General features: G+C 35.6%; 1 protein-coding gene and 1 pseudogene across 4 annotated transcripts in view; one reads left to right on the top strand and one right to left on the bottom strand.

Moving 5' to 3' along the window:
• Window positions 1–425: 425 nt before the first annotated feature.
• PDSS2 (decaprenyl diphosphate synthase subunit 2) overlaps window positions 426–11,803 on the top strand; it is a 212,975-nt gene continuing 201,597 nt past the window's right edge. For all 4 annotated transcript variants that reach the window (XR_001598218.2, XR_001598219.2, XM_016155738.2 and 1 more), the window contains exon 1: window positions 426–985. Coding sequence is in view for 2 of the 4 variants with exons in the window: in XM_016155738.2 (XP_016011224.1) it covers window positions 690–985 (296 nt within the window). In the remaining 2 variants the exon portion in view is untranslated. The remainder of the gene's footprint in view (window positions 986–11,803) is intronic.
• Window positions 10,380–10,498, bottom strand: LOC118606663 (annotated as a pseudogene).

Raw genomic sequence — 11,803 nt, 5'->3', positions numbered from 1 at the left:
CCCGAAGCCCCACAGCCGGAGAGGCCGCCATCACGCCGGTACCACTGACAGGGGCTGGTGGCGGATGGCTACAAGCAGCTTTCCAGAGCTGGACCAGCGGACGGGCTGGGGGGCGCAAAAACAGACTTGGAGACACCGACCCTAGTTCATGACAGAAATAGTTATGCGTGCCCACTCTCCGCTGGGCGCTGAGAATGTTCTATTGAATCAGACTCGGCACCGACATCCCTACTAGCCTGGATCACCACAGGACTGGACCGCCGGGTGGGAAGAGCTGAAGATTTCACCCACCCTGGCCTACCCGTCTTCTTCCTCAGAGCCCCGCCCCCTCGGGGGCTTTTCACGGCTGTTCCGTAAAGTAGGGAAGTCTTTGCTCCAGAACAGCCCGCCTCCATTTTTACGGCAGGCCGCATTCCACATCTCAAATATGGCGTCCCCCACTTAGGCACTGTGGTTTCCATCCTAGGTGGCCGGGGGCAGTGCTGAGCTAGGGCAGTTGTCTATTTCTATTGGGCTTCAGAAAACAGTTAAAGTTCGTTTCTGGTCCCAGCTCCAGGAATCCATCCTCCTCTGAGGGTCAAGAGTCGCCTCTTCCTTCTGGTCCCTGCAAATTCCTCCTCTGTCCCTGGTTTGTTCCCCGCGCTACCTCCGGACATCCTGAAGCCCCTGACACTCCCAGACTCAAAACTATGGGCCTTTGGCAGCTGCTGATGCGCTTGCCCCGCTATCTCGGGGCCTCGGGTCCCCCGCGTCGCCCGTGGTGGTCCCCATCCTTCGGCAACATCTCTTCAGTGGGCTCCTGGCGTGGTCAACCTTCCAAGTCCCCGGCCCATTGGAACCAAGTGGTGTCAGAGGCGGAGAAGATCGTGGGCTATCCCACGTCCTTCATGAGCCTCCGCTGCCTGCTGAGCGACGAGCTCAGCAACATCGCTATGCAGGTGCGGAAGCTGGTGGGGACTCAGCACCCTCTGCTTACCACAGCCAGGTGAGCTACTCCCTCTCCGCCTGACACAGTCTCATCCACTTGAGTCCTTTTTTTCTGGCCGACGCATCCTTTCTGCTTCACTCAAACTGGCTCCCTGCTTCTCTTTCTACCCCTTCCTTTGCTCAGCCCTCCTAGACATTCGATGTTGTCTTTTCTCTAGTCCACTCACCTTAACATCCTTCCTCTATTTGCTCAGCTGAGCGGATAAGTGGTTTTCTTTTGAGAAACACATGTACGCTTTTCGCGTTTTTTCTTAATTATTGAGGGTAAAAATGCCTCAGTGATTTATGGAGAAATTGAGTAGGGATGAGGGTTTGAGTCACTTTGTAGAAATGGCCTTTTAAAAGTGGGATGGATTCACTTTCGGTACTGTTCAAGAGGTCACCTCTAGAAAGAAGCGGGGGCGGGATAGACTGAAGGTAGACAGTTCTTTTCAACCAATGTTCCAGGCTCGAGGTTGCAATTTATCCAGCCTGTAGTCATTATTGTTTTGAGATTTTTATTACTTATACTGGGACTGCTGTGAAACTTGACATGAGAATCTGAAGGACCACAACTTCTGCTTCCACTAAAAAAAAAACCCCACCTTTTTGTTCATAAATATTTTCAAGCATACTGAAAAGTTGCAAAAATAAAAATAGTACAATGAACAGAATTGTATACACATATTATTCACATGTATATGCAAAATAGATATATATATTTTTTTCTGAATTATCTGAGGGTAGATTGCTTACATCGTGATCCTTTACTCCTAAATACTTCATTGTGTATTTCTCAAGCATAGGAATATTGACACAATTGTATTATAGTAATCAACTTAGGCACATTTAATATTGGTACATACTTTTCTTTAACCTATCATGATATTCCAAATCTGCTAATTGACCCAATAATGTCCTGTATAGCATTCTTTTCTCTTTGTTTACAGGATCCAGCCTAGAATCAGGTTTTGCAGTTAGTTATCGTGTCTCTTTAGTCTCCCTCAATTGAGAACATTTCCACAGTGCTTCTTCGCTTTTATAACTAGAGCAGTGGTTCTCAGTTGGGACAGTTTTGCTATCTAGGGAACATTCGGCAGTGTATGGAGATGTCACAACTGAGACATGCTACTGGTATTGGGTGGGTAAACACTGTTAAACACCCTACAGTGCCCAGGACAGCTCCCACCAATGAAGAATTATGTGCCCCAAAATGTCACTAGTACCAAGGTAGGGAAACCCTGGACAAAAATGATCTTTTTTATGTTTCTTTTTTTTAATTAAACTTTTATTTTGAGATAATTGTAGATTCACATGCAGTTGGAAGAAATAATATAGAGTGATCCAGTGTACCCTTTAGCCATTTTCTTTCAGTGGTAACATCTTGCACAACTATAGTACAACATCACAATCAGAATATTGACATTTATGCAGTCAAGATCCATCACTACAAGGATCCCTCACATTGCCCTTTTTTAGCTACCCTCACTGCTCTTGGCCACCCCTTGTTTTAATTTTTTGAGACACCTGTAATTTCTTTGTTGCTACAGAATTTACCAAATAGCAATACTATTGTGATTTTATTTCTTGACTTCCATCCCAATTATCAGGAATGTCATGAGTGGTTAAACTTGTTCTATAGCTGCAATGTTAATTCTCCCGAGATTCTAGATGATACACACTCAGCACACAGACATATCAATTTTAAAGCTTAAAAATGGAACTAGTGAGTTTACCACCCAAATGAAGAACTATAACTTTACCAATCCTGTTGAAGCTATCTGTACTCCTCAGTCCATCTCCCTGACCCCAGCTATACTGAATTTTGCATTTGTTTTTTCTTTTTAAAATTGTATGTGCATTTCCCTAAATAATAACATGTTTAACTTTGCTTATTTTTTTGAAATTTATTAATATGATAGTTTATTTCACATAGTCTGCTATAATTTACTTTTTTAATTCATCGTTGTTTCTGAGATTCATCCATTTTGTGTTTAACTGTATTTCATTAGTTTTTCACTGGTATATACAATCCTATGGTGTGAATATGCCACAGTCTTCTTTCAATCAGCATTTGGGTTGTTTGCATTTTTGGTGTTATGAAAAATACAATTGTGCATATGCTTGTACATGTCTCCTGGTATACTTGTCTTAAGAGAATAGTTATAGGAGTATATGCACATTTTCAGCTTTAGTAGATAATACCAAATTGTTTTCCACAGTGGTTATACCAATTTACATTCTCATGAACACTGTCTGAATTGAAGTTACTCCATGTTCTCCTATCACTAAACCATGAGGTTTCTTAAGTTTTGCTAATCAAATAGTGGGTTTCTGTGTGTGTGATGGGAATGGTAGTGTTAGCTTGGGAGGATGGTAGTAGTATATTGCATTGTATATATTGTAGTCTCTGTAATAAAGCATTGAATCGAACAGAGCAGAACTAGAAAGAACCTTATTAATGTAAATTTTCTGAGAATTGCAATTCATCTACTTGGTTGCCAGCTGATCAGATGGGATCTTGGAGAAGATCCCTTCTTAGGCCACCAGAGAAATGCTAGATGAAAACCTAATGGCTTTGAAACTCCTGATTGTAGCCTACCCTACCTACCTAGTCCCAAACTACAGCAGAAGAATTGGAGAGGAACAAAATAAATAAGTTTCAGCACAATTGTTGTAATAACATCTATGAGTTGCTTTATTTTGTAAGAAGAGCTAATCTGCATGTAGTTTTATTACATTATTTTGATAGTGTATTGTAAATAACTTAAATAATTTAAACTCACAGGTAACTAATGAACAAAAAACTTGGGGCCATATATATATCTGTATACACTATATATTGTGTATATATCTGTTTTAGCAAAGGAGCAAGCATGATCTATAAGATAGGCAGATTGTGATTATTGTATATTATAACTAAAAAACATGGATTAAGCAGCTGTGTTATTTCACATGCTGTGCACCTTACTTTGTCGAAATCTTGTCAGCAAAGAATTGATCATTAAGAGGAAGATGTTATCAGAATATAAGCCAAAGGATACAAAGACGCCTTGTAGTTGATATAGTTAGAACCATAGGAAACCAGATTTGGTAAATTTTTTTACAGCTCCATTTTATATTTTGAGTTTCTATTATATACTTAAATCAATATTCTTACCCCTTGGGTCATTTTACTTTTTGGATAAATCTATGTGGTATGTTAGGGATGAATCATGTCTAATTGCCTTAAAATTTAAATGAATGGTGACATTTTTGTCAAACAGCAGGAGAAAAAAGGAAAAGCATTATAACTCATTATTCACTTCCTTCTCTTTCTTTACCTAAGCCATCTCATCAAGAAAAGGGAAGAGAGCCTAGAAGTATACTCTTTAACAGTTTAGAAGTGAGATTAAATTTAAAATCTTGAAATTTGGTGAGATAATGATCTTATTACTGGACCAATGTAGCAATTAGCTAATTTTATACCCTTATTTTTCTAGATTTTCTAAAATCGCTCTGTCATAAGCTCCAAGTAGACAAATAATCCTTAATTAATTAAATCAGAGTTTATAGAAGACTATAAAGAAGTATAAAACATGTACTATGTCCTTTGATGAATAGACATTTTATTGGATGTGAATATATTTACACATACCTAAAAGAAGTAAATAAATGACTTGTGACTAATGAGTAGTAGAAGTCTATTAGCTCTTACGTCTAGAGATACTAAAATAGCCTGGAATAGTGGAGAACCTTTCATGAAGAAATTGGGATGTCATTAGGATGGATAAATAGAAATTACATGGGTAGTATTTTAGGGTAGTCATAGTATATTACATATTTTTTCCTTTGTTATTTTTTTTCTCCTTTCTTCCCCAGGCTGTCATACCTCTACTAGGTATACAAGGACCTTAAAAGCAAGGATAAGCAGTGCAGTAAAGTCAAATGAGCAGAATGAACGGAGCTAGAATAGCTAAAACAATGTTAATGAAGAAGAAGAAACTGGAAGGAATCATTCTACCTAATTTAAGTCTTATATATAACTTCATTGAACAAGACAGTGTTGTATTAACAGAGGAATAGACAAGACAAATCGATGAAACAGAAATGAGAACCAGAAATAGATCAACCAAATTGATTTTTGACAAAGGTGCAAAAGCAGTTCAATGGAGAAAGAATAACCTTTTCAACAAATGGTGCTAGAACAATTGGACATTATATGCAAAAAAACAAACAAACCCCTTGACCTCAACCTCATACCATATTAAAAAAAAAAGTGAAGCAAAATGGATCATCGTGAAATCAGTGTAAAATAGATATAAATGTGAAATGTAAAACAATAAAATTTATAGAAGAAAACAACATTTTGGGGAACTAGAGCTAGGTAAACAGTTTTTAGACATGACACCAAAAACCTAATTCATAAGAGAAAAAAAATAATTAGACTTCATCGAAAGTGAAAAACTTCGAAAAAGACTTCATTAATGGATTGAAAAGATTAGTCACAGACTGGGAGGAAATGTTTACACATAATATCTGAAGAAGGACTTATATCTTGAATATGTAAATAACTAAACTCATCAGTAAGAAAACAATAAAATTAGAAAATGGTCAAAAAGAGTCTATGAAGATGGTAAATCTATAAAGATAAGCTGATGAAAAAAATGTTCAGCATTACTAGCCATTAAAAAATGCAAATTAAAAACAATGAGATACTGCTACATACCTATTAGAATGGCTAAAATAAAAAATATTGATATTATGAAGTCCTGGTGAAGATGCAGAGAAACTAGATTTTTCATACTTTACTGATGGGAGTGTAAATATTGTACAGCCACTCTGGAAGATAGGTTGGCAATTTCTTATAAAATTAAACATACATTTACCATACAACCCAACTGATTACTCCTGAGCATTTATCCTGGAGAAATAAAAACTGGTGTCAAAACCTATACATGAATGTTTATAGCAACCTTATTTGTAGTAGCCCCAAACTGGAGCCAACCCAAATGTCATTAGTGGTGAATGGTTGAAAAAACTGTGGTATATTTATACAAATAAATGCTACTCAACAATGAAAAGAAATGAACTATTTATTCACACAGCAACTTGGATGAATCTCAAAAGAATTATGCTAAATGGAAAAAAATTCTCATTCCTCAAAAAAATTCAAAAAAGAATTACCATATGATCCAACAGTTTCACTTCTGGATATATATCCAAAAGAATCAAAAGCAAAGTCTTGACATGATATTTGTTCACCCATATTCAAAACAGCATTATTCATAATAGCCAAAAGGTGGAAGCAACCCAGATGACCGTCAGTAGATCAATGGATAAACAAAATGTGGTATATACGTATAATGGAATGGTATTCAGCCATAAAAAAAGGAAAGTCTGGCATATATTATAACATGGGTGAATCTTGAAGACATTATGCTAAGTGAAATAACCCTGTCACAAAAAGACACATACTGTATGATTACATTTATATATGGTATTTAGAGTAGTCAAATTCAGAGAACAAAGTAAAATGGTGGTTGCCAGGAGCCAAAAGGAGGGGGAAATGGAGAGTTGTTGTTTAATAGGTATAGAGTTTCAGTTTTACAAGGTGGAAAAGTTCTGGAGAGTGGTTGTACATTATGAATATACTTAAAGCTGTACACTTAAAATTGGTTAAGATGGTAAATTTTATATGTATTTTACCACAATTAAAAATTTAATCTCAAAAGTTTGTATACTGTATGATTCCATTAATATAGCAGTCTGAAAATGACAAAACTGTAGAGATGGAGAACAGATGAGTGGTTGCTGGAGTCAGGGACAGTGTGGAACAGAGAGGAGTGTAAATACAAAGAAGTATTTTATTGTGGCGAAACAGTTTGGTAGTGTAATTGTGATAGTGGTTATATGAATTAGTACATTGGATAAAGTTGCATAGAACTGTAAACACCTGCACACACAAAGAATCCAGTTTAAAAAATGCTGAAAATGGAATAAGGTCTGTAGTTTTGTTAACACTAATGTACTTACATTAATTTTTTGATTTTGGTATTGTACTATAGCTATGTATTAGTGGAAGCTAGATGAAGGATACATAAGCCTCTTTTTATACTATTTTTGCAACTTTCTGTAACTCTGTAATTATTTCATTATTTCGAAAAGCTAAAAAAAATCACTTCTAATCAAGAGAGAAAATGAATGAATGAATGAATGAATGAACGAACGAACGAAGGAACAGTAAGCCTTGGAGACAGGAGACCTGTATGTTCTAGTTTGATCTTTTTCAATAGGTAACAGTGTGACCCTAGGCAAGTTATTCCATGTCTTTGGGCTTTAGTTTCCTAAGCAGTAAAATAAGGAGTTTGACTAAACAATTTCCAATTCTAAACTAGTGTAGAAATTACTGTTATAACAATATGTCAGGTAAGGAAGCCATCATCGCTTCTCAAGCAGGGAGTGAGCAGATTGAATGCAATATGGTGATACAAGTGTACAGTCCTTTTCCTACTATTTAAAAATCCTAAAAGCTCAGAAAACAATATTTTTTCAGACTCATAAGCCTGACCTGAACTAATGAGATTATTTATATAGTTTTTCTTTATCCCACTTAATATGAATATTCTTGCACTTTGCTTCAGAAATATTAATGCATTTGATTATAGGCTGTTGCCTCATAACTTGCTGGAGTGCTAGGGAAAAGGCACCTTCCTAAAATCAGAAAATTTTTTGATTTGGGGAAGACATTTGGTTTCAAGGACTTTGAATAAGGCATCGTGGGCCCGTCCAAACTGGACAGTGGTATGTAGGATGGAGTAGAAGACCAGGTATGTGATGTAAATTGGTAGTGTGGGAGAGGCCGAACGTAGTGACAATACATCAATCTCCCCTTCTTCCCAGTATAATTTGCACTAATGGTTCATTAGTATCTTGCTAAGTAAATGTAATTATTTACTTGTATAAAAATTATGTATTTCTAATCGCTTAAATTTGTATAAATTGGTATTTTAAAGTACTTTTAGCTTTTATAATTTATATACTGTCTACTGTCAAGAACTTAAATGTTTTTAATAATCATATGGAGAATATTTAATTGTTTTAAAGGTGATGACTAATACTTTTTTCAAATAGAAGTGATTAAATTTTTGTTGTTTCAACATAGCTGATTTTATTGAACAATGTGGCTTTATTTTAATTAATTACTCTTGATAGAGTTGACTTTTAGGATTAAATTTTTGTTTAAATATTCTCTTTTTACTTTTGCCTTCAAAATACTGGTCTCTATTTTAGATTTAGATAGGCGGGATTAATTTAGTATGCTTTTACTGGAGATAACTTATGACATTTGATGTCTCTCTTAGAGGGTATTGATTCCTTGGTAGAGACTTGTTGTTCCTGACTGAGTTCACTACAGTTACTTGGCTACCTAAAGAAACCTTATTAGTCTTTTCTGCATGGTAAAATTCTTTAGAGCTCTTTGAATTTATTATTAGAAATTTAATTTTAGTCCCTTGCATGTTTATGAAAGACCTTTTCTAGATTCAGTTCTGTAGTTACTGACGGAAAACATGTTACTTATGAAGGACTTTTTCTTGGATGACTGGGATAAAATTATAAATTTTAATTCATTCCACAAATATTTGAGGTGCTCCAGGCATGGGGTGTACAAACAAGAATAAGACATAGTTGCTGCCCTTCAGGAATTTATGAGAGACAGTATAGTAAGCATGAACTCTGGAATCAGACTGTTTAGATTTACATTCTGGCTGTACCACTACTAAGCTCTGGGATCAGGAAATATACTTAACCTCTCTGTGCCTTAGTTTCTTCATTTTTAAAATGAGGATAATAATAGTACCTATATCTTAGGGTTTTTTGAAGGTTAAATGGGAAAATATAAGTAAAGTGCTTAGCTTAGTACCTGGCACATAGAAAGTATCCAAATGTTAGCAATTATTAGAAATTCATTTTAGTGGGGAGATATACAAATAGACTACCTTGAGGTAAATGGTATCATATGTATGAACAGTATGCTCTAGAGACAGGGATATAACAAAATGGTTTTTTTGAAGACTTTCAAAGGTGAGGTGATGTAAGAGTTGGGCCATATTGGATGAGAAGAAAATGACCAACGTGGGGAAAGAAATTAAGACTCAAGGAATTCTTAAAGTATAGATAAGTCATTTTTTTGGTGTAGGCTGAACAAGGGATGGAATGAGGCAAAAAGGATAAGTTGGAAATGTCTACTTCGGCCAAGATAGAGTAACTAGTGCTAGAGTTGCCCTTCCACTGTAAACAAATAGAATACCGAATAAAACATATGAAACAACTATATGCTTCTTGAAGTACAGGCAGCACAGGATTGTGATCCCTATAGGTGGAGAAACAAATGAGCTGAGAACTATGATCACTCTGATGGTCTGCTGAGAGGTACTTTCTAAATAATAGCTCAGAAAGTGGGGACCCAGGCAGAGGATGGTGCTACTGCTGAGTTGAGACAGATCAGATTTTGGGGAGGCTGAGGCAGCTGGAAATTGTGGAGCAGAATACAGAAGAGGAGGGAGTATTCACAGAAAGGCTCCAAAAATGTAAGGTACCCATTTGAGTCTGTTACTGAAAACTAAATAGCATATGCATAGGTTGAAAGTCTGTAAGGCTGGGGAACTATAAGCTGTACAATTCTCAGAGTTCTTCCGGAACTGGGAGGCATTCAAGCTCTGACTGAACAGTGTAAAAAGAATAGCCGGGCACTCTAGAGACCCCAGAAAAGTTATGCCTTAGTAATGGGGATTAACCAGATTTAGAATACAGTGTATTCTGGAGCCTCCCTAACAAACTAAACAGCAAGTCTCAAAAAGATTAAGCTGACCCGAAAGTAATTGAACTGCCAACCATAGTGTACCAAAACTCTTTAAAGGAAGACTATAAAATCCAGACACTCCGCAACAAAATATCACAATATCTAACATCCAATAAAAAATTACAACACATTTCATGAAGCAGGAAAATATGACCCATATCCAGGAGGAAAATCAGTCAGTAGAAACAGATCCATAAGAGACAGAGATGATGGAATTTGCAGACAAGAGTTTATTATAATTATTCTCAAATATTCAAAGAAAACATGAATAATGCAAAAAGTGATGGAAAAATATGTATCAAATGTAACTTCCATAACTAAAACTTTATAATAGAAAAAAGAAAATTATCTGGACTGGCTCAACAGCAGATAAGACACTGCAAAAGAAAAGATAAGTGAACCAAAAACATAGCAATAGCCTGGTGGAGGGGATCCATGAAAAATTATTATTATTATTTTTTTACATGAGGCAATCCATAGTTGACCTCACAGATGGCAAGGACCTTCCTTGTCATCTTACAATCCCTTATTTTTTATTTATTTTATTTTTATTTTATTTTTTATTTTCTTACACCTATAGCACCTGGTCTTCCTAGGTGGTCTCCCATCCAAGTACTAACCAGGCTCAACCCTGCTTAGCTTCCAAGATCAGACAGGATTGGGCTTGTTTAGGGTAACATGGCTGTAGACCATGAAAAATTATAGCTGATATTATTGTTAATGGTGAAAGACTGGGTGCTTTCCCTCTAGGATAGGAATCAAGAGAAGGATGTTCTCCTTTACCCCTTCTGTTCAAAAATTTACCAGAAGTTCTAGCCAGTCAAGAAAAAGAAATTAAAGGTATATTGGATTAGAAAAGAAAAGCAAGTTTTTTTTTTTACCAAATAACATTATCATGTGCTAGAAAATCCTTAGGAATTTATTAAAAAGCTACTAGAATAAGTTAGTGAATAGAGCAAGGTTGAGGGATGTCAAAATAGTCACATTAATTGTATATCTATATATTATCAATGAAGAGTTGGAAAATGGATTTACAGACAATACCATTTACGGCAGTATCAAAAACATGAAATGCTGAGGGATAAATTTAACAAAGTATTCAAAATCTGTATATTATGAATTATAAAACTTTGAAGAAATAAAAAAATGACAAATATACCATGTTCATGGATTGGAAAATTTAATATGTGAAAATGTCAATTCTTCCCTAACTTATCTATAGATTTAGTATAATTTAAATCAAAATTCCTGTAATTTTTTGTTAACATTGACAAGCTAATTCTAAAATTCATCTGTGATTGCAAAGATCTGGAATAGCCAAAACACTTTTGAAAAATAACATTGTTGTAGGACTTAATGTTACATGATTTCAAGACTTCCTACAAAGCTACAATAAGCAAGACTGTATGAGATCGGTGTAAAGATAAACATACATTAATATAACCAAACAGTTTAGATATGGACCCACTTGTATATGGTCAATCAATTTGTGATAGCAAGGTAATACAATGGGCAGAGGATAGTATTTTTAACAAATGGTGCTGGGGTAGGGGGGCGGGGGGACTTTAATTCTTACCTCATACCATAAAGAACAATTACCTTAAAATGGATCTTGTACTTATATATGAAAACTAAAATACAAAAGTTCTAAAAAATAGTAAAAAATTTTGTGACTTTGTAGTAAGCAAAGATTTCTTAGGGTATAGTAATCATGAACCATAAACAAAAAAAGTTGATAGAGTTAATCGAAATTGAACTACTTACTCTTTTAAAGATGCTGTTAAGAAAATAAGGCAAGTCACAGGCCTGCAGAAAATATACATGTTGATTGACAAAGGACTTTTATCCAGAACATATAAAGAAGTCTTACAACTCAAGACAACCAATTAAAATCAGAACGGATTTGAATATTCTACAAAAGAAGTTATTTGGCCAGTAAGCACATGAAAACATGCTCAACACCATTAGTCATCTGGAAATGAAAGTAAAAGCACA

Source organism: Rousettus aegyptiacus, unplaced genomic scaffold, assembly GCF_014176215.1.
Source record: "Rousettus aegyptiacus isolate mRouAeg1 unplaced genomic scaffold, mRouAeg1.p scaffold_m13_p_1, whole genome shotgun sequence".
Lineage (NCBI taxonomy): Eukaryota > Metazoa > Chordata > Mammalia > Chiroptera > Pteropodidae > Rousettus > Rousettus aegyptiacus.
This window is presented reverse-complemented; position numbering and strand designations above follow the sequence as displayed.